At 36.3% G+C, this 24833-nt stretch overlaps 1 protein-coding gene across 1 annotated transcript in view; it reads left to right on the top strand.

Moving 5' to 3' along the window:
* The first annotated feature begins 924 nt into the window (after positions 1-924).
* Positions 925-24833, top strand: part of negr1 (neuronal growth regulator 1) — a 160205-nt gene continuing 136296 nt past the window's right edge. Inside the window, exon 1 of the mRNA XM_055050717.1 lies at positions 925-1541. Within this exon, the coding sequence (XP_054906692.1) occupies positions 1372-1541 (170 nt within the window). The 5' untranslated portion in view covers positions 925-1371. The remainder of the gene's footprint in view (positions 1542-24833) is intronic.

Raw genomic sequence — 24833 nt, 5'->3', positions numbered from 1 at the left:
TTCTAATTAAAAAAGAAAAGCTTATGTATTACATCATAGATTAATATGATGTAATATATTGATATATTTCACATATTTAATTTTCATAGGTGTTGCTCTTAACTAGGGATTATCCAAAATTCAGTTAACTTGCAAACTGGAAAATTACAAGAGCCCAGTAGAAAAATATGTTTTAGTACAGAAAAAAACATTATGTTAAAGAAGCTGTCTCTTTGCATAGTACTATGGAAGCATATTATAGGGAAGCTTTGTGGAAGTAAAAAATAAGAAATAGAGCAATAAGGACGTGGGTGTGTGCATGTGTGTGTGGTTGGGGGGGGCGGGGGGGGGGGTGGCTTTAAGTAATATTTGAACACAAATTTGGGTTTGCATAATCTACAGGGCTGGAGGTCTAAAATTACACAGAAGTCAGTGTTTGAACTCTGGTGAGTTTTGTGTACTGTATATTTAATCTGATTTTTTCATTGTATGACACATGAAGAGTTTTACTTTTTTTTAACTAAATATTTAACCGATTGTAGTGTAAAGTGCTTTGGAGTCACCTGGACTTGAGAAAATGCTATACAAGAATATGAGTATAGCACTGATGGTAAAGAAAAAAAAAACTTTTAAATTTTTCATTTGCATATTTGTTTCAGTTTAATAATGTCAACATGCACTGAAACGTTAACATGAAACGTTAACACCTCTCATGGAGAGGCAATGGATTCACAAAACATTAGCAAAGTTTGCTTATCCCTAAGGCCGGCCCTTATGCAGGTGTACATTTCACTGGCTACTTTGACCGCATGCCCCGCTTGGTAAAAGGGACTTCCCAGATTTCTCATTCAAAAAAAAAAAAAAACATGTCCAGAGTTTTCCTTTGGGATAAGTGCCTTTACGTCACTAGACTCCATTTCTACAAATGCTCGGACTCTTCGTTTCCTTACAGAGGGCTAAATAGAGGGTGGTTCGCAAGTCGATGTCTTTAATTGCTCCTGGTTGTATCAATACCTTCCGGTTTTACTGCTCCATCACGAGCCACTGGGAACGGGTTGCCCGGGAAACGGCCGCATGGCAACAGGATCAGAGCCTGGGGGTTGTCTGCTTCTAGGTCTGCTCCCATTTTACATCGCATTTCCTCACTAGATGGTGTGCAAGCCACTGGAGAGAACACTTCCCCACACAGCGAGCTGTACATCCAGCTAAACAAACCTGGGAAACTACGAACCGCGGAGCGTTTCTTCACGGGGTTCCGAGGCGGAAAAGTCTGGAGTTAAAGCCATCGGTCGCTTTTCTCTTTCTTTAAAAAAAAAAAGAAAAAGAAGAAGCTTTTCTTTGGGGGGGCAACAACTTGGGAGGAAAAAAAAAAGCGACCACAAAACAGCTGTGATGGACATAATGATTGCGGTGCAGGATGCTTGTGTCTCTGGTCAGTGGCTTACTGCGATCATTTTCAGCTTGTGCTGCTTTCTGCCGTCCTGTTTGCCGGCCGGACAAACTGTGGACTATTCTTCGGTGGAGAATGTAGTGAGCAGACAAGGCGACACGGCTCTGCTGAGGTAAAACAAGCCAACACAACTTCACTTTCTCCCGCTCTTACTCTCATCCCTTCCTGCAAAGTTAAACACTCAAATACGGTAGCCCCTTGCTGGGCTTCCGTAATGTCCATTAACTACTTTAGAAGGCGTTTGGTACATGCGACATTCAAACAATAGATAGTTTTCCCTCCATCCAGTCGATGTTTTTTTTTTCCGGGAGGGGGTCGTTTGTGCAGCGAGCCCCTGATGCAGGACGCTTGCACAAGTGCATGTCGACTGGCTGCTAACAAAGTTTTCATTGACAGTTCCCTTCGAAAACAGCAGTAAGCATTGAATAAAGAGGTACAAGAGGGGTCTGATTCTCCCAGACTGAATTCCACAGTTTCGCTGTGTGCTGCCTGTCGCTTATGTAATCTGATTACATTGTGTTCGCCCGATTTCCACCGTTTTGAACGCGACGGCTGCTATCTAAGGGCACCACGCAAGCTGAGTGTCAGGTTTGGGAGAGTACACAGTGATGTCGCAGTTTCAAAAGCGAGGCAAGAAGAAGTGTGGCCGCTGCTGATCTGAATCGAGTTATGGCAATGACGCGCTATCTACCTCATTCTCCCTTTCCTCCATCCATATATCCCTCTATCCACCTCCCTTCCCCTCTATCACGTAGGCTTCGGTGCCAGCTGCCCAGGTAGCTGCTCATTAAGGCTTGAATTAACAGCTCTGGGTGGGGTTTCGCTCCAGTGCACGCATTTTTGTAGTCAAGAATCTATTCCAACATAAAACCCCCCATCCCCAGAAAAAAAGACAAATGCAAATCAGTAAATAACTTCGAAACACACTTTAATATTGCTTTTTTATGTTTTCAAACTCGTGTTAAAAAAAAAGAAAAACAAGTTAACTCAATAAAAAGATGCAAAATCTCTTGGTCTGCCTGTAATAAACTGAGAGGACAGGCCTATATTTCAATATCAAGATTCTATGTGTGGTGCTGGATAGAGAACAGCTAAATCTGCTTGACTTTTAGTCATTGTTGACTCATACTTGATTGTTGAAGCTCTGAGGGGCATCTGCACAGGGCAGCCACACTGAGATGAGAGTCATATCACAAAGAGAGTAATAAATAGTTAGTTCGAAGCAACATAAGTTCTGCCCATATTAAGGGTGTGACAGTACATCCCTGCTAACAAGATGCTTCACAATAATGGGACCATCACTGCTTGAAGGGATTTTATCAATCTGTTTGGGAATAAACAATTTTCATTTTGTGTTTTACAAAATGAATAATGGCTTTGTAAATCTCAAATGGTGGTTTTAAAGAATCTGCATACAATGCAGAAATGTCTAGTTTTGGTTTTACAGCTCTTTCAGATTTCCAACTAGACCTGACAGGAAGCTAATGAAGGGAAAGCTAACTTTAGCACTGGCGATGGTTAAAGTTAGCATCTTATTCACTAGGAGCTAACTTAAGTGTCAGTTGCTAATTTTTTCTAAACCTTTAATCCCACAGGACTTGTATCTAATTTTTTTACTGTCTTACACTTTTTTTTGTTTAATTGCATAAGAAAAAAGTTGATTTATGGACAATTTAAAAGTGGTGTACAATGAACAGTCAGTATTTGTGGGGGTTGAGGACCATAACCACCTGAGAATAACTTAAATTTGCGAATACTTGGGAGTTCCTTTAAAAATATCAATTTAATGATCCCAAAGTAAAATTAAATGTTGTTTCTCATGTTAATTCAAGGTTCTTCAAAGAGTATAGATGGTGATGGCTATTGGCAAGAAAGCTCTTCTGTAGCTGTCTGTGTTACAGTGAAATTGAACTGGCCTCTGACTGAAAACACAGTTTTTCTATGACAGTTTCATGAAGACGATGTTCAGGGTTGTCCTTAATTTCAGAGGATAGAAAAATTAGATTGTGGTCAGGTTTTCCCAGAGGAGGTCTGTTAGGGTGGGGTGATATGGCTGAAAAAGTATCATGCCAAAAGGATTTTATATCAGTCATTATCAATAATCGATTTGTTTGTTGTATTAAATATCTTATATACAGTCAAACTGGGGATGTGGCTTTTCCTTTTATATTCACAATTTTCTCTTCAGTTCTACTGATTTTATTCTTTCTACATGCTGCTGTTTTTTTTTTTTTTAGTTTTAAGTGGCTGTGTGGTGCAGTGGCGAAACTTAACTTTTGATGCATCAGATTACTCAACAAGTTGTTGCTCGGTCACCAAAGAGATAGTTGATGTCACCAACCTATTGAATTACTGAATATTGTATTGGATGAATTATGTATTCATATGGACCATGTGTGCATCACAATATATATTGTTACTGATTTTCTTTTCCAATAAGAGATTACCAACAACAGAACTGAGGTCTTCATGCATTGTCAGCAACAACCAAGGGTGGAATGTAATCAGTCACCAAAATAACGAATAATCATGAGCTCTCTTTATAAATAATATGGATGGAAACTTACTGCCAATAGTTCAATGTCTGGACTGCAGAAACAACATTTTATAGTAACACATCCTGGATAACATTATCTGTTGTTGCTAAGCACTGCTACTCCACCTCTTTTGCTTTTCTAACTTTTCTGAAAAATTCGCAGATACTGAACCACAGACTGTCTGGGGTTTATTTGTAAATTTCTTTGCTGCCCATGTAAATGAGTTTCCACTGGAGGTGTCCAAAAAAATCACAGACAATTTAAGGAGAATTGAGGAAAAGCAGTACTGCTTGTTGAGAACAAATACAACCCCACAACACCATCTTTCACCTGCTGCACAATGCTAGTCAGCTGACTGAAACAAAGCTACACTTTTGTCTCACGGATAAGAAAGATATTCGACTGCTATAGAAAATCCCATTTGGGAAGTTACTGAATGGAACCATTTCTCTTATTATAGTTTGTGCCATTTTAAAAGTTTTCTAGTCAAGCTACTAGAATGCCTGTTCGTTGCAGACTCTGCCCAATTAAGAAGCTAATATTAGTTTGCTATTTATCCATTCTAACTCTGTGAGGAGCAGAAGAGTAAAACGGGACAATATTCCAAGTACTTTTAAACAACTGCTAACCTTATAATTTCTTGCATTTTTTATATCTGTATATTGAAATTTGAATTACATAAAAAAAAATATCCTCATGGTATAATCTGAAGATGATCATGGGAATCTTGCTCTATCTTAGGTCGAGATTTGCCTGTGGCAAATAACTTGGATGTCTGATTCTATTCAAGAGGAAGTCTTAATTCCCTGCTACCAGTCTGGGTTGGCAGTGATCAGTGGCAGGAGATTTTCCTGAATCCTGAGGTTTATTGGTTCAGATTATCCCTTTGCTATGAATCAGTCCATTAAACAAGTTGCCTCCCAACCCCCATTTCCCTCAATAGGGTCACACTTACTCTCAAGCAGGTCATCACAGCAGGAAACATTTTCAAGATGATTTCATGGCTAGACTCTCATAGTTAATTAATGGGTTATTCAGTGCTCAGTGTAACCATTCATTTCCCTTTTTTCATATGTTAATGCTACCAGTATGACGTTTGCTCTGCTTGGACATGTAGACCATATGCAGATGCTAAACATTAATGTTCTTAGTTTTCATCTCACTGCTTAACATTTTCATCATGGTAGTGATGATAAAAGCCCCGCTCTGTCTCTGCACTGTCATTTTCTCTAACCACAAGGAAGCACTGCTCTATCATTTTCCCTCTTGATTGAGAGTGCAGCATTGATGGATGAATGAACTATCTCTTTAGGAACTAGCTGCAGAAAACAGTGCCTGCCTGTTGAATTTCTCCATTGTTGAGACCCTGCCTGGTAAAGGGCACTTTTACTCTGCGTCAAAACTGATTGCTGGCTAAGAATGTGAACATTCTCAAACACTGAAACACCTAGAAGCATGCAATTATTTACTGCCTCCGGTTTATGAAGTGGCTCTTGAGAGATGTATCTGCTCTCATGTTTATTTGTCCTGACCTCCTTGATTCTTGTTGCTGCATTTTTGCTGGCCAGATTTTCTGCTTAAGCTCTTTGAGAAAGAGAGGTTTACAGGTACATCATCTTTGTAAAGGCCCAGCTTGTGAGAGAGGATCGGCTTTCACAATGCCTTACTGGTGGATGTTAAAGTTTGGCAAGAAAGATAATTCCTCTGTGTCTGAACTTTCTGTGGGGGCTCATTGTTCAAATGTTTCAGTCCAGACTTGGTTTTCAGGTTTCATATTGTTTGGACTCAGATGAATGAACTATTCTAGTAAATGACTCAATGGGTTGCAAATTTGAAATGGACGGCAAAATGAAAGGGTAGTTTTCTATGCTGCCAGGAAATTCGCAGCATCAGTGTTTGTCTCTTCCACATGGAAAAGCATTTGGAATCAACAGTATAATTTATCTGTGTAAATTTAGTTCAAGCAGACTTAGTTCTTTTAAGATGGGACTGGTCCGTACATAAAACTTCTTACATTGCTAGCCATTTGTCTTGTATACTTTGATTTGTCTGTCGAAGATTGAATTTTGTTATTCTCTATTACATATAAAGTTGGAAATAAAATTATTCAACTCCATCACCGCAACAGAAATTGAATTATACAGATAAATGATGTCAATAAATAGAAAAAAAAATCCCCTTTAAGCGACTTTTAATATTTGTTGAGAGTTGCTTTTTATTTTAAAGGTTCACTTGCCTTTGAAATTTAAAATAAAAAAAATAACTGCTCAAGCAGTATTGTTTGAACCCTAGAATTTGTACTTGGTGACCCCTTGGTGAAATTTTCATATCTTCTTGCAGCTCTCCATTAGAATCATTCTTCCCATGCAAAAATATCGAGCTCAATTATGTTTTTAATTGTGTTTGATGGATTTCATTCGCTAAAATCCTTCCAAAGATATTTATTTCAAATTAAATCTGGCAACTGACAAGCCCATCCTAACACATTGCAAAATATTGTTTTCACAGAAGAAATCAAATTTAGACATTTCTGGGAATCTACATTGTCAGACACATGACCAATATTGCAGAAAATCAACCACAGTCTATCATCATCATCATCATCATCATCATCATCATCATCATCATCTATCACTATCCAAATTCCTCCTAGTCTAGACTGGACACTGCTTGTGTGCAACAGTGTCTGGCTGTGAAGTCCTTCTGCATGCAGTATCTGTCTAGTTGTAGTGGGTGATCATGACACAGGAGCCAGAAGTTTGTCCTGTCATTGGTTGGTTGCCGTTTCAAATCCCTCTCTGTCTGTTTCTGGCCCTGTATCCTTGGGCAAGACAAGTCACCTGAATTGCCTATTGCTGGTGGTCAGCTGGTGATGGCTACAAAGTAGCTTACCTCCATCAGCATGTGAACGCATGCGTCCATAAGTGTTTGATTAAATGTAGTATGAAACGCTTTGGGGTTCACTGGATTAGATAAAGCTCTATAAAAGTGCAGGCCGTTTAACATTTGCCATCGTCCCTGAAGCACCTTTATGATCCTTTATTATATTGTGGATGTTTTACCATCGCACTGTGCTTTTTCTACATTGTCATGTCTAAACTACAAAAGTTTCTGTCACCTTGTTTCTCTTTTTGCCAGACAGTCAAATATGTTAAAAAAAAATAACACACACACATTCTATAAGGATTTGAAAAGAGGAAATGTAGCAGACGCTGTGAAAGATCAGTTCTTAATTGTGCAATGATAAGACTTATACTTCTAATATATATTGTTTTGTTTTATCAACTGACCACAGTGCTTTATGTGCCTCAACGTAATCAGGTCATTACAATCTGAATTAATAAGAAACTGGACAATGTCATCAAATCTTGTCCGAAGCAGATAGAGCATTTTCAAACTTTTGCATACCTTAGTAATGCTTCGACTTGGGTCACTGCTGTAACATTCAAGTTGCAGCTGTGTACAGTAGGTACAAATGTATAGGATGTTTGGTATGTGTCATGTTCATCTACCTAAGCATTCTCAAACAGGAAGAGAGAGACAGATAAGTTTTAGATTTACTTGCACAAAGAGAAAGGACAGGAACTTGCTTCACTTACAATTTCCTACCAGCATTGAAACATAATGCTGGTAGGATTATGTAGATGCACAATAGTATGACGGGGTTTACGCTCCCATTTCTGAAATGTTTTTCTACAGCTAGGTCGGTTTGCAGCAGTTCTTTTAGTTTTAAACTTCCTAAAATGACCACAATACTATGTTTTGGATTGTTACTTTTTGGGGGAAATCTTTTTATAGCCAAGGTCTTTGATATATGATGAAATAATCTCCTCTTATTGCTTTTGTGTAAAGCTGCTTTATCTTAACTGTGATTAAAACTCAACTTGATTACTGTTGTGGGTGGGGTGTTTATACACTACAGCTGAAGCAAACGAGGACTAATTACAGAGGCTCTAAATGCTTAATTATGTTTTAACTTTACTTCAGACCCAAAAATATCTTCATAATGACAATATTGTAAAGGGATTAAATAATTGTGATTGGTTTTATTAACTGTTACACAGAAAGACTTCATTATGCATTGTCTGTGTTGACTTTATATGGTGTTCCAATCATAAAGAAGTTGCCCAAAGTAGACTTTGAAAAAACTTAAGTAATAAATTACAAAACTCCCTGGGGGATAGATTTTTTTTCTGATTGCAACTGAATATGGGCAACCCCCCCAAAAAAATATGTAGTAGTTTAGCTTTTAAAGCTTTATTTTAAGTTTAAAGCACAGTCAAGAAATGCAAGGAAGACTACAAAGAATAACAAGATAATCTTGGCTTATTTATGTTATTTAGTTTGACAGCTGGCCCTCAGCCACAAATAAGGCCTGCACTACAGGCTTTTGTCTCTGTAATGGTGCAAAATTGACCTGTCACTTGTTTGAAAGTCTGGTATTCGTATAAATCTAAAATCATTGCCACACGTCAGCAGGCCGCTTGATGAAAACCTTTTCGGGCTGTACACAATTGCTGCAAAGACTGGTTTTGTAGCTCTATCCTGGACAAAAATGGTGCCATGCATCACTTTCCTTTTCCGTGTCATTATTACGGCTTTGAAAGGTCTTGACATTTACTATAAGCACTTGTGCCAGAGACAGTGCCTATTTTAAATGGCTTACTGCCTCCCCCCACGCATGTACAGATTCTAGTGGGATGGAATAAGATAATATTAAATGACTGTTCAAGCTCCACAGGATATAATTTAAAGGAGGAATTGTTGACTGTCTTCCTAAAACAGACCAAAACCAAAGAGTGTGCTAACTACTTTCAGCCATTCAGCACTTTTTTAATTAGTCCAGAGCCACTTCACTGAAAGCCGTATCAACAGTATGAACTACTTCATTTCCAACAGCCATCCAAAGGATGGAGCTTATATTGTGTGCTACGAACACATTGGTTACCTGGCAGATATCAGAAGTACCATGCGCTCATTTAGGTGAAAACCTGTTTTGTCTCTTACGACACATCTGGAGGCACACCTGAGTCTGTCACTGTTAATTAAACGGCAAAATCTTCTCTCCTGTTCAATGCGGTGCATGTTTAACGCAATCTGTGCTGCTCTCAGCACAATGTTGCCTTTCTTTCACAGCCTCTCTGCTCCTCGCAGTCTCCATTCTAAGAGGAGCCAATGTTTTGGTTGTCATTTGATCTCTCCTCAGCTAGGGAATAGCCATGATCATGAATAAAACTGTGTGCAAGTGGGAGGGGCTCCCAGATGGAGCCCTCTCTAAATAGATATTAGTGATGATGGGAAGCTGACTGTCTCCGCTGCCAGAAAGCTAACATTAGGGAGTATTTTCTGTTGCTTAAGGGAGGCTGTCTAACTTACTAATTAGATTCATTACGCTGTCTTCTATTTGTAAGTGATTAATATTAGTTAGAACAGAAACTAGCTGTTGATGTGACATACAAAGTTTTCTATGGTTTGTGTTTAATTTTTCGGGAGAACCATAAAATCAGGTGTTCAGGAAAATAGCAAAGTATATTATTTGTTTTTACATTTTTTAGAAATTATGTTATGCTGTTTACATTTGTCTTTAACCTGTAATTCTAACTATTGCATGCATGGAATGTTACATGTAGGAGTTTTTATGTGTGGATTGACTCTGACATTCAATATGTCAATGATGCAGGGTCACAAACAGCGATACCTTTACTTTCATAAGTTTTTGCAGATTATGAAAGTGGCAAAATAAACCTTATGGTTTCATTATATCAGTCAACGTTTACTTAGAGTTTTTATATATATATATATATATATATATATATATATATATATATATATATATATATATATATATATATATATATAAAACAATAAGACTTTTTTTCCCTTATGTGGAAACAAGCAACAAAGTCTTTAATTGGTCTTGACTAGGCAGTAAAATTCAAGTTAAAGTTAAAACTTGCTGTAAAATTTATTGTGAATGATATAGTACAGTTTTTTTGTCTCAGATTTTGAAATAGCATTTTTTGAATTTATTTTTATGGAAGTGGTTTGGTTTCAACCAACTTGCCTTTTTTGCGCAGTTTTTACTGATTTCTCATAAAAGTTAAACATAATAAAATTGATAGAACTTGGTGTATTTTTCTGCTGTTTTGTTCAGTGCATTTCCAAGTTGCTTGAAAAGGTCTTCGTCTATATTGTGCATTTACATGCGAAAGGACATAAGAAAAAGTTTGGTCTTTTGTCATTCTTGCTTAGAGATTAGCTTTGTACTGCCTGTTTCTTTTGTTTTCATCGACAAATGGCCCAAATAGTCCGAGTCAGAATGTAATGTTATTTCCATGATAAGTCATGTTTTGCTTAAAGATTGTAAATTGGGCATATATTAATATATTTCAAAACCATAAAAAAATTAATCAAATCTAGTGTTAAAATTAGAGGAGAGAGACACTTAGTTTTGTCATCAAAATCTAGCTTTTTATAACCTAATGGTAAAACTATGAAGTGCCACTGACATGCATAAATGAACCAAATTTACACACCAGGAGCATTCTTCAAATGGAATATTTTTGTGGCCCTGATTTTTCAGACAAATCATTTCATTGTACTTTCAGAAAATTAAGCTTTTCTATTTCTAAAATATTTCAATTAGTTATAAAGTGATTGAGTGCCCTGGTAAATTAAAGCCTAAATAGAAATGCTTTTTAGAAGTAATTTTTTCTATGGAAATAGATGCTATGTTAGGCTTTAAAGCATCTTTCTAATACTCCTATAATCACTACAATTATGGAGGATAGAGGAAATAATTTGGGATGGAAAATGGAGCTTTCACACTTTTGAGGCTCTAAGTGTCCATATAATTATAATAATTTGGCACTAAAATATCACAAAGGCATTTTTATGCTGTGTAAAAAGATAGTGTATTGGAATTGGACTCAACAGTTCAGGGTATAGGCACTAGCAGATTATATAATCTGTTTAAGTTTAAAAAGAACTAACTTGAAAGAGAATTTTTCTGAAGTTCATGTCTGCCTTGTTGGCATACTACACTTTCTTGTGATGTCAAATATACTAAGTATGTTGTACTGTTAAAATAAAGTAATTGGGGCACCATTTCTCCATTTGCTATTTATATCTACAGTGCAGATACATTAGATCAAGTGAAAGGAGTTCTTACAGACTGCTTAAGAAGATAGTTGGTGTGGATTGATTTGCAGAAAGCTGTATCAGAAATAGCACTGTTTCTCTGCATGTTTCTTTATTGGCGAATCACTGCTTTGTTGTAAGATTTTGATACTCTCTGACGGCTTCTGCAGAGTAAATTTGTTTTACTAGCTCCTTGTTGAATGCTGTAAAGCCTTCTTAATCATATGCCAACTCTTGCAGCCTTTAATCACTGAGAGAACCCATTCCTTAGAGCCCCTTCAATTACAATCCTTAATCAATCAGTTAGCATCTCCTTGTGTTTCATAATAATTAGTTGTGCTACTCTGACAACATTTTGTAATCTCATCACTCCCTCCCCAGTTGAACAGTATATGGAAAGCCTGGTTATGTAGCTCATGTTGGCAGGTCATTGACAGCATCTACCGTTACCCACTGTAAAGTTTAGATGCTGTGACCTGAGATGTCTTTATTTTTCTCAGTGCACCTCCGTGACCTAGACACTAAAGGTGGGACTTTTCAAATTTCCATAAAAATATCACCTCTGTTTTCTTCATGGTAATATTTGGCATGTTTGAAATCTTCAATATATATAAGAAGTGGGTGTGAGGTGGAATCACCATCAAGACAATAAATTTCTATGTATAATGTAGCTGATGACACTATCAGCCATGGTGGATATTTATGATTGAGCATGGCTGGAGGGAATGGAGCCAGACATTAGTCTCGTCCCATGGGAATATTAAATCAGATGTGTTGACACATGGATGTCTTAACGATGTCCTTCAGTGAATTAAAACCAGCTAAAGAGATTTGAGATCTAGGCTGGAATGTTCTTGTGGTTTAATGAAATTCAGTCCTTCCTATATATCTTGGTTTTACATTATATTATGCGCAAGGATAAGTGTAACTTTAACACCCTCCTACCATGTCCTTTAAAATATTAGAGATGGCTTGAAGTTTGCTCACAGTATGTTGGCTGTAACATGTCTTAGTCACATTAAAATGCATTTAGATGCCTTTGAGCTTCCTGGTGTACTCCACTGTGGTAAGCTCAAAAAGATTAACACCCTTGGCAGATTCAAGTTTAAAGTAATCTTATCATTTTCCATGTTTCCTTTGACTAAATTTAACATAAATGTTTTTAAATCTTGAATTTGATAGCAAATCTGTGGAGGGAGCTAACAATTAGGTTAATGAAAAGGGAAGCCTTGTAGCATCAAAGCAAACATGCCAAACAGTGGCGATTCTTAAGCTTTGATTGCTTCCATTTTACATTTTCAGCTTGAAATATTTATTTTATAGTAAAGCTGTCACTGTTAATGCGTTAACGCTAGAGGTGTGCCGATCCATCGCCCACCAATCATAATCGGCCCATTTCCATAAAAAAGTGTATGATCGGTGATTGCCGATCACGGTCTCTTGTTGCCGATCACGGTTTCTTGTTGCCAATCATCTGTATCTCATTCGGAGCCTGGATATGCAGCTGTCTCCTCTTTCCTTCACACTGCGCAAGCGTGCAGCAGCAAATTCTGAGCAATGTGGTGTGGAACTTGAACGCTCTGAGAGTGAACAGGAAAGTTTGCGTCTTGCGGCGGAAAATTACCTCTTGGATGAAGCATCGACACAACGAATCTCATGTGACATTTAAAAAACAAGCACTTGACGGAGTTTGGCTGTACATCGAGGCTCAATGCAGGATAAAAGGACATCCGGAGCGGCCAGTAAAGCAGCGCACAACTACCAACATAAACCAGAAAGCTAAACACATAACCTGAAAAATAATTTAAGTCTTCAGAGGGTTACTTTGTTCACAGGAGTGTGTAATGGGCTCGACACATGGGATGTAAGAAACAACAACGAAAGATCAACCTTTTAGACTGATGCAAGCATCAAGCTTCAGTCTAGAAAATGAAATATGTCACATCTGTCAGTTTGTGCCCTGAACAAGTTTGTTACTACTTGTATGCCTGGGAAGTGGAGTAGGTTTTCCTTAGTTGCTGTTGAATCTGGCAGACCATGTTATCTGCTTTCTGCTGAAAAACAAAATGAAAATAAGAAAATAATAATAAAAGAACCACAACGACATATTTATATTTCACAATTACACGTTTAGGCGTAGTGATTCATTGTGATTAATCACAGCGTCAGACTGTGATTAATCTGATTACATTTTTAATTGATTGACAGCACTAATTTAAACATAAATAAGAACAAAATCATTTTCAATATATATGTTGTATTTGCAAAATTAAACACTTTAGTCTTAACATAGACTTGTGTTATAAAGTGTTGAGACTTGAACTTACGACCTGGAATTAAAGTTAAATAAACAACTGTTTAAACTATATTTATTCATTGCAATAATCAAGAAAGCATTTAGAGTAAGGAATCCATAAATGGCTGCAACAATTTTAGATGTAAACTGTTTTCTATTAACAATGTTTGTTTAATCAATCTGGGATGCTTTTGGACAGTGGGCAATTTACACCTGAGCAAAAAGGAAATCAAATAATAAATAAATAAATGAAAAAGATAACTGTAAGATGTCCATGGTAAAATTATGCTTAAAGTTTATAAATTGTATCCATACCACTGTAATGCAGTCTTACTGGATACACTGCATGCATTTGATGTGAGAATTTTTTTTTTAATTTAAGATTTGTCACTTGACTTGACCTGGAAAAAATGACTTTTCTATAGCTAGTATATGATCACTTTAAAAGACAGCTACTTTCTTTTTGTTTCGAGTTGTCTATCTTCAACATTTCCTCAAATAAAACTTACTGACTGTAATCGCTTGTATTTCAGTCATCTCAGTCATATTTTCACAAAGGCTGCTCACTCACAATGAAATAGAGGCCACACCAGCTAAAGGAGGTACATACTGTCATAATTCATTTGTCTCATTGTTGGCATGGCTAAAGAATTTTAATTGGAGTTGTTCTCAGAAAGTTATGGTGATGTTTTTTTTTTTTTCTTTCTTCTTCTTTGCAGTTTCATAACGTGCTAGGATTTCTGATTGCTGTAAGTGTTTGTTAGAGCTGAGTAATTGGAGAGTCTGTTTTGGTAATAATTAGTAAACATAGATGGAAGGGGGAGAGCAAATCAGAGTCATTGAATGGTTCTACATTTTGCTTTCAAAAGGGGTGAAGATAAGAGAAGTGTGTAAAAGACTCAAGAGCTGATTAAGGAGAATTTATCTTGGAAATATTGTAACACAATGCTGCAAAGGCTGGAATCCACACTGGATTTGAAGTAATATTTCAATTTATATTTAAATTTTTATTTAATTGTCCAACAACATTTTTAGAATCATCACAAATCATAACTTTTTGTCAAGTACCATGTTTTATGGAAGCTCTTTGTGGAAAGAATCCAGGCCGGAAGTCAAAGCCAGGATCATCTTGCTGGCAAAAATTTATATAGATTACATAAGTGCATTCCTCCGATAAATATGATACCACACATATAGTCACACCTTGACCTGTTGAGGCATGAATGAAGAATGTCTGCGGCAACCCAAAGGTTCCTGGTAATACTTTAAGAACAGTAGCTTTCTGGACTGTAAGGTGGAATTTCTGTGGATTGAATTTGGCATAAGAGGGACAGTAAGCAGCAGATTCTTTTACCCTTTGTAGAGTTGAGGAAGTAATGAACAAGAATTTATACATGCAGCTTTTACTAACAAAGCACAGTATAGTATATTAGGTAAAGTGTATTAAGGCATATTTGACCTTAAATACATTTATTCAGCCTTTGTTTTTCTCCAGACCTAGAGTTTTCATATCACAAAGCACATTTTGACATTTGATAACCTAACTGAATACAAAAAAAAAAAAAAAAAAAAAAACTGTCATTCTCATGCTAGCACATGAGAATGAAAGCTTCATAATAGCTTCATACGTGCATGGGTATTGTTACCCATGTTTTATTTTATTATTTTATGTGCATAGCATAGTCATAAAACACTGTTGACTATATAAATTTAATCATAAGTTTGCAGTCTTGTTTACCTCTAAAATGTATGTGTGATAAATGCTCCTGCTGCATTCAAAAACACTTTGATAAAATACGTAGTGAAGGATTCAGTTCGTTATTGCTCAAAAATTACTAAAAAAAATCACAGGGGTACGTGGCGTTACGTCGTGCCAGAAGCCGCTCAAACTGACTGACAGGGCTGACATGTTTGGAACTATTGAGAGCTATGTGAACCAGGTGATCACGTACCAGCTAGTTCAAAGAGTGACCTAACATTCTCTCTATGGTGATGCTTAATCAGTCATCAGGCCTGGGTGCAGCTTACAAAATTGACTCAACTTTCCATTGTGTGTCTAATGTGTTCCTTCATGATTTAAAAAAGATAATACAATCATTTTAAAAGTAGATTTTGTATTTACTCTTGCTATATTTGCTTTTAAAATGTGTTTTAAGATTAAAACATTTAACTGTGACTAAAAATCTGTACAAAATATGTACTGCTCCAAATGTGTTTTCACATCTTTAATATTTTTCACTTAATGAGGACCTATTATCTCTGAAATGTCACTGCTCTCACACATGGCATATTTGAAACATATTTTACTTCGAAGCTGCAATTTTGAAGTTAAAAAAAGGAATTTGTATTGTTTTTCTGTTTAATACCAGATGTGCAGTGTTCAGATTGTACACATGGTTTGTTACTGTAAAATTACACAACCACAGAATAATAAAATAGCTGTTTTTCTGTTGGAATGCAAAACAGGCCCTTTAGATCTTGAGATATGTGGCAGCTTTGAAAGAGGTCATTAGTCAAATGGTCAGTACTAGGCTATTAAAAAGTGTTAACAGTATTATACAGTATTCTTACACAAGAGTTTGACAGTGTTTTATTATAATAGCCATCAAATCATAGCATATCATTTAGTGTAATGAAAAAAAAAACACTCTACAACAATGTGCACATGTTTAATAGTGAATTAATCAACTGATCCATTAGACTGCTGCTCATTAGTTTTCTAATTTTAGAAGAGGGGGTGATGGAGAGCTAGGCTTTTAAGATTCTATGATTTCTTCTCGCTCCTGTCTTTTTTCAAGCTCTTTGGCACAGTCTGATATACTTTTTTTTCTTTTTATCTGTCTTTCTCACTGCTGTTTTCTCTCCCTAATTGCATCCAGAGTTAAGCAAATGCAGTTGTGATCAACTTCTACCCAGTGATGGATGAGCTGTCTGGTGTTCTTGCTGAACCCTCCAGAGTTTGTTCAGTTGTGTTTAGTGATTTTCTATGCTGTTCTGTCTGATGCTTAGTTGAGAGGAGAGCAGACTATCTTTGGAGTTAAGAAAAGCCTTCAGCAATGTTCTTTGCTCTTCAGTCAGTCAACAAATACTCCAGAGTTTTAATATTACAGACACTTAAGCAGCATATACGCATGGCTCCAGGCTAGGGAGGATTGATGGTAATCATGCAAATCTCAAGAGAATCCAGCTGCTTCACAAGATAATTAGAAAGTTTAGTATTCATCCAAAATATGATAGTAGCTTACCTAGATGACAGTATTTTTCAGACTACATTCTTTTGGGGTCATGACATAAGTTAGAAGTTTTGAAGTTACTTGGATGGGAGAAATACAAAAAAGTATGCATCCATAATCAAACAAACATCCATATACCATATTTTTTTAGTGCAATTTTTCAGCTTGCATTGCTAGTAATTGTTAGAACCTCAACAATTATAAAATCCCACTGGTTTTTATGCAACTAGAAAAATGTAACTCCACAATATAAGAAAATCTTTCAATAGCTTCCAATGCTCTCTGTAGTCTTGAGCATCATCTTAGTCAGGAAACGGCATCTGATGCATCAAGATTTAATTAAAAAAATTGACTTAAATTTCTAGAAATTATAAGAAAAAAGGATTCCCATGGCTATAGAAGTACAACCACAGCAAGACTAATTTCTTGTTGTGGTTGTACTGGGTTGCCTAGCTTTTTTCATATTTTCTATCACATGACTTTTAATATTGTAATGTTACTGATTTATTACTTTTTAAATTATTGTCCATAAATACAATATTGACTTGTTATTGATACTAATTATACAGTATGTGAAATTACAAGTGAAACATTGTTTTTCACACTGAAATTTTAATTATGTGAATATAAAATAGTACTATTAAGAATAATGAAAATAGACTGAGTTAGAGTTCATATCTATGGATTAAATTATCGATTAATTCATTTTAGGTAAAATGACTTGTGCTGAACCAATGTTTGTCACGTTCTATCAGTATATCAGTATACAGATAAAATGTAACAACGACAACTTGTATAACCTTCTAGCAGCATAAGGCAAAATGATCTCCCTTTGGGAGAAATGAATAAAATAAATTAAATGTAGTTCCATTCAGCAGCTTAAAAACACTTACAGTAGTGTCCTTTTTTAACTCATCAGTAGACTTATGGTCAGTTTCTTGAGAAACTCATCATGCCTGGAGCAATGAAACTTGCTGGTTGTTTAACCCAGGGATGCAAACAGTTAATCAATATACAATTAATTGTTGAGTAATGGTTTATTAGATTAAAATTAGTTCCACCCGATTAACTAGTAACGTCACAAAGGTCTTCTTTCAGTGGCCACCATCCAGAATATGATTGTTATTCGATCGATAAGATCACTCAATTTTGAATTAACTCATTAATTGATAACAGCAGAGATGCATGTGATGTAAATCAGGGGTGATGGAGAGGTGTGCGTGTTGCATGAAGTGATAATACCAAGAACATCATCCGATGGCCATCATTGATTACATTGATGAATTTTTTAAATTGAGGCAGAGTAAGGAGTTTAATGTTATTAATGCTAACCATTGTGGTTAGCATCTTAGATGCTCTTGGGCATCTAGTTTCTACAATATGCCCAAGACATCTTAAAATGTCAACTTGATGTCCTTGTTCTAAAATAATAGTCAAACTCTGCTTTACAACACCTCCTGTTTCACACATCATATGGCATCACTTCTGTTACCAACATTAGAAACTCAGGAGAAACAATGGTGACTGTAGACTGTGAAAAACATATTTTGATTACTGTTAAATGAATCTGCTGGAATCGGTATTAACAGGTCAAAGCTTTACAAAACTATCAAAAATCTGCCACCTAACTGATCTTTGCATCTCTCTCTACAGAGGTAGATGCAGTCTTTACAGACCCAACATTAAATTACTCTGAGTGCTTCACAGCAGGTTTCAGTTCCACATAATACCAAGTCAGTGTTATCACAGGAAGGATTACAGCTCGAAGCTAATTAGCATTCAACCCTTGAGGTAGGAAATAAATGTATTTCTATGTTATGCAGTGTGTGCAGCTATCATTTTCTTGTCATGTAAAAATGCGCTTGCCAGTTTTGGATTTCATACACATACCTATTCATCTTACTGTATTTTGGATAAAGCCCTATTTCACAATAATACTTCCCTTAAGCATGCAATGAGCTCGCAGCTTCTATAGCTCATGGTACAATTTCTCACTCAGATGTCTTTCTTGGAAGTGAGTAGGCCACGTCTTCTGCCTCAAACCTCAATCCAGGCAGCGTCTTTGATTTCAGTGCAATGCCCTAGCTTTTTTCCTGCACTGTTCAAGTGCCACTTTCATTTCAGAATATTCACCCCTTGTTATTACCAGTGCAGTTGCTAATGGGTACGCTTTTCAAAGCCTGAAGATGATAATCCTGTCATCTTTGTTTTCATGGTCACCTCGGGGCTATTCAACAAGTTCAAAAGAGAAAGAAAAAAAAAAACTCATCACTGCAGTGTTTGAGGTTTGTTCTTGCTGTTGTGTTCCATATCTGCCATCGCAGGCAGAGCTTCGTGTGGAAACAGGTGCTTGCGAATGACTTTCTTGGTGTGCACTGGCTCACTTAAGGGAATTTTTGGACCAGATGTTTTATTATGTTCTGTTAATGTTGCTGTCAGTGTTCCCCACTAGACAAAGGAGCAGGGGCAAGACAAGCTTGCTTTAAAACACTTGCAATCTTTAAAATGATAGCTACTAAAATGATGTTTTTTCCAATTTCCTTTTTCCAGTGCAACAGCATATAAGGCGGAAGAAGTAAACATGAAACCAATCAGATATCCAAGTTTATGTCACACTTGACTCAAAAAAATTGGCTGTATTTCTGTTTTTGCATCACATTGAAGCAGAAAATTTTGATGTGATTGTAAGGACACTGGGAGAGGAGAGTCTTCTTAATTTCCTTTGTTGAGTATATATTTGTAGATTGCATGGGATACATCTGTGAAATACAGATGCTCAAGGAATCTGAAGTGTTTACAGTAAATACAAACCAATGCTTCTTCACTTATCTCTGTAAATGACATGAATTCTGATGCTGACTGAATGAACTTTAAGACTCTGGAACAGAAAAATTGTAAATGTATATGTTTTTCTCTTCACAGTGCACACCATTCTTTTGTTTCACTATGACATTTTATGAGTAACGTCTTCAGAGTCTAGGGGGTTTTTTATCAAAAAATACCATTGTAAGCTCAATACAGTGATTATAGATTTTTGTGCATGTGTTTTACTATTTGTATTTTATGAAGATATCCAGTATATCCAATGACATACTGGACAATAATGGTATACAGGTGTGAATTGAAGACGGTGTCAATTTTATTTTTTATTTTTTTGAAAAGTAGCATGACGTTTTTGAACTGCTGGGGAGCCACTTTACTGAGACGATAAATATGTGTAATTAGAATATTACACATCTAATTTGCAATTTGACGTCAAAATTGATGAAGATATTCTTTTCTCTTAAACACCAGAATTATAATAACCAATTTTTTATACAAAAAAATTTGATAGATATAAAATAAAGGTTACATAGTACAGTGAAATAAGAATAATACAGTTTTTTTTTTCCTGTAAAAGCTCAGGTTTCAAGGTTAAACAACTGCTTGATTTTGGAGTTTGAAGCATTATTTACATAGATATGGTTATAAATTACTATCCTTAAAAAGAGGATGTTTTACCTTTAATGAAGATCACGCCACTTTGCAGTCTGTTTGAATATGTGCTCTTGGCTACAAAAAAATCTTGATTATGGATTTGCATGCATTTTAATGAAAAGCCCCAAAAGGCTTTCAGACTGTCTCTCAAAGCCTAATGCACTATTATCTTTCTTTGATAGTTGGACTTTTTTAAAAATTAAAGTCACTAGTCAGGACAGTTTTTTTTTATCAAGGAAAGTTAATTTGGGATGCAAAAACAGAAGGAAAAACATTTTATGTTTTATAATAGCTGTATTTACCTATTAGTTCTTTTTTAGTCCTTGGCTCTTACTATTCTAATCGATGTGACAAAGAAGATGCATTGTATGGGTGACGTGTGTTGAATGAATCAGTAGCTGTGTAGTGGAGCTGCTCACTATCTTGGAAATTGTGTGTTTGATTTCATCTTCCTCTTACGATGTGCAAGTTGTCTGCTGGTTTTGTATCAGTTTATAAAAGTGTGCACGTTTATGAGTGCAAATATGTGAATGTGAAAGTACTACAAAATATATTTTTTAATAAGTTGTCTTTGATTTGATCTTGTACTCAATTTAGCAAAGACTAACTTTAGAGATGAAAATATAAGGACGGGACAAAGGGCTGTAATAGCCTTTGTCCTGTAAATGTATATGTTTTTCTCTTCACAGTGCACACCACTGCACTGTATGTGTCGATGTGTGTTTCTACTGATTTCTGTCACTGCTGTGTACTGTAAACATGTATTAGCAGGACAATTTTGAATGTGTTGACAACTACTATATGTTATCTTTGTTATTTTGCTGTACTTCATCTAACAGAAAATACAATTAAATAATTAATGTTCAGAGCACATGCAATTGGCACTTACCAGTTGCTTCAAATTACATTAATTTAAAATCTTCAGATTCATTTTGGACTTTTCAATTTAGCTGTCATTTGACAGACTAATTTAGTCCACAGATTTATTTCTTATCAGAAACTTAATGAGTAGACAGATACTATATACTGCTCAATGAATAATTCATGCAGGAGTGGCTTTATAAAGATTACAATACAATTTAGAAAATAATGCTGTAAGATTTTGTAAAATGCCTTTAAACTGCTAATCAACTAGTGATCCTGTATAAGGCAAGACAACAGCTGAAATGTTGAGCTCAGCTTCAAAAGTGCCTGTTAAGCCCAGATGATTCAATTTAAGGTCTCTTTTTATATTACCATTACCTCCTCCTCAATCTTAATGCTTGTGGTTTTTCACTTGGATGTGACACTTTGGAGCCTCTCCTGGGTTATTCTGGCACCAAGGAAGTGACAGGTCCTAATTATACAGCCATGGTGCAGAGACACTTAAACATTAACAATTAGGTAGGGATGAAAGCAGAACATGAAAGAAGGGTAATAACGAGTTGGGAAAACGAGAGAGGGAAAAAATGAATAAAAACAATGCATTTTGAGTAGGCAGGAGATCAGGTTTGTGGAGGACAGATTGAAAGATTTATTAAAAATCCTAATCAGATTTTGAACCACATTCATCAAATATTACATAGAACTTTTTGTGTGTTTTTTGGTAGTTGGCAATGCACTGCTGCAATTTCTCACCCCTTGTGTTGAACTTTTGTCCTTCATTGAGAACCCAATAACATACAACAGACCGTTATTAGACGCTTCCCAGCCATATGGTTAGCAAGCATAGTAATTGCCTCATTCGGCATTAGGGAACATTGTGGATGAATCCGTGATCTGATAATGTCGCGATGTTTAACAAACAGTTCGAAAGGACACTGGCCTTCTGTTTATGCTGCCAGCTGTAACCCTCCCAGCTCTAAATGGATTAATGGTCCTGAGGTTGTCAGTTTAAACCCGGGCACAGAGGATACAGCTGATGTGTCCTTGAGAAAGTCACCTAATCTAAATTGTGTCAGTTAATATCCATCTCCGTAAAGGCTTTATACACATATCATAGGTTATATAAGTTGCCCTTTATCAAGTAAGGAGAAAAGAACAATGCAACCTCATTTGGCCACTTGGCTCAACATGGTCTTGGTTGTGCCAAGCAGCCGTGGCCAAAATTAAACTGCTTTGTCACTGGAGCTATAATGGTATTGTATATACACAAAGATTTTCTTTATTGTTTGTTCATATAATTGAGTGACTCTCAAAACTGTCCACATTTCTGTTAAAGTGCCAGCCTTTTTACATCTTAACAACAAAACAAAAAACAAGATAAATTACAGACAAATTTGTTCCACAGTGTGTAGTTTGGTATGATTTAAGTGATAGTTTTTTTTTTTTTTTCACTTTTGCATTATCTAACTAAAGGAAAAGTTTGCAGAGATGGTAGAAAAGATCAGAACGATGTCATGTTTTAAAGTATTAACCAGAAGAATGGCACAATAAGTTATATTTTCGTATTGTGATGCAAAAAAAGACATTCAGATAATCACCTGAAGAGAGCTGAAGGTGAGACGTTTTCTCACAATATCAGAGATTTGGACCTTTGCAAGGAAGAGAAAAATGCCAATGCAGATGTGGCATTTTGCTACGTTCCTACCAATAAGGCTGAATTGCTGAACTTGCTTTAAAATGTGTATAGATGCCAACAGATTTATGCATCTGGGTTATTTCACCATTATTGCTTAAAATGACTATTTCTGAAAGATTTTTGTTTCTCCGTTGAACTGTAGTTCGTAAAGTATATGAGTGAAAAACACAAAAAAATGATTAATCATGGTCTTTCTGTATGTCAGACACATCTTGGTTCTGGGGTGTGAACATTTTCAAGAACCAGTGCATATGCTTCACCTGTTTCAAATGTAAACTCACAAGTACTTCTCTTCTGTCACTATCATGGCACAGTATCTGGCAAATGTACAGTACACAGTAAACAGTCCCGCAGTGTGTTTCCTGTGTGCAATGTTTAATCAAAGCAGGGTAGCTCAGACACTTTGCTGAGTGGGTGGTTGGCTCAGACCTGGAGCCCACATACGCAGGGCGGAGAGTTTGCAGGGTTGCCCAATTAGTGCTGAAAAGTGTAGCACTGTGAGAGCGTGTCAGCAGGGAAGTGTGCACCGGAGGAGGCGTGTCATCAATCATCACTTCAGCTCTGGGCTTTTTCCAACCCTTTCCCCTGTCTGGCAGGAGGAGAAGGAAGGAGAGGCAGGAATGACAGCGGCCAGATCATTCCAACAATGACAGGAATGACGGCTCTGAAAGTGACTGCATTGAAGACTAACTCTGGGCATCAGAAAGGGACAGTTACATCTTCTGTTGATCCCTTTTCATTGTTTAAGATACGTAGGCTGCGGTCTGAAAAATAATAGTTGATTTGAGTGTGAAGGATGTCAGTTTAAACTGGAAGAGCCAACTCCTTTGAGCCATGTGACAGTTTTCACCTAAGCATTAAGGGCTCTTCCTTTGTCCACATTTTACATCTCAGCCACGTTTAATTAAATCAGGGCTGGTAAATTTTGCTGACAGTTACACAAATTGACAAGTAAAATGCGCTGAAAAGGTAGCTCAGCCTGAGCTCTCACCTTGGGCTAGGATTAAATCAGCTCATTCACATTTTTGCACTTGGAGGCTTATGGCTGAATACTTATTCACATATACTTAATAATTTATATGTGCCAAATTTCAGCACAGTTGAGAAACAGTGCCATGGAAAAGTACATATACCTCTTGAATATCTTCAGTTTTATTTTTATATTACAACCACAAAACTCAGTGTATTTCATTGGGATTTTATTTGCTAATTATGAATTACATGGAAGATTTAACCTGAATTTAAAAAAATTCACAAATTTTATAAGAATGAATTGTACTTGTCTTCAACTTCCTGCTCTTATTACCCTAAATGGAATATATTCCACCATCTGTCTTTGAAAGTGGATTTGTTTGTAATTTATTCTTAGTGTTAATTACAGCTCTTCTCTGAAAGCTATGATGTATAGGATAATAGAGGAAAACCTTCTAAATCTGCTCCAAAAACAAATTGAGACAGGAATATTTTCATCTTCTATCGGCTGTAATATATAAAACTTATATATTACAGTTTTAAATATGTTAAAAAAAAAAAAACATAAACAGGCTTAGCAAAACACAATTCAAACCGGAAGGTTTAGAGTATTAATTATTAATTGAACCTGACTGGAATTATACAGAAGCCATCATAAAACATTATGGGACTGTGAAGTGTGTGGAGCCATTGTTTACCTTCAGCAAACACTGTCAATATGCAACATCATGCACCATGACCTCTGACAAATGTTTTAAATTCAACCTGCCAAATGTTTACACTGCCTCTCCTTCCTCTTGTGTCTGGTTTCTATAGCCAGCTGTTCTTCAGGCTCAAACACTGACATATTGTGTCACACCGGTACAGAGATTTGTAATGTTTCCAAAAATGCAAACTTGGCTCTGTACGTACGGTATAATGATAATGAAATGTTCATCATCTCGTTAAAAGCCTCTCATTTAGGCAGACTTCTCGCTGTGTTGTCACAGTCTTTTTCAGAGCCAATTTCAGCTAATAAAAGCTAAAAAAAATCCTCTGGATGTAATCTTTAAGATATTTCATCATATAGGAACCTGTAAAAATGCTTTTCATTACAATTAAAAGTATGGTTATCTTTCCTGGCACATGTCCTTTTGTTCATAGTGTGCTCTAAAAATCTCTCCAGTGGAAACCATTGATGTGGAAAATG

This window comes from Poeciliopsis prolifica, unplaced genomic scaffold, assembly GCF_027474105.1.
Source record: "Poeciliopsis prolifica strain line A6 unplaced genomic scaffold, Auburn_PproV2 SCAFFOLD002, whole genome shotgun sequence".
Lineage (NCBI taxonomy): Eukaryota > Metazoa > Chordata > Actinopteri > Cyprinodontiformes > Poeciliidae > Poeciliopsis > Poeciliopsis prolifica.
This window is presented reverse-complemented; position numbering and strand designations above follow the sequence as displayed.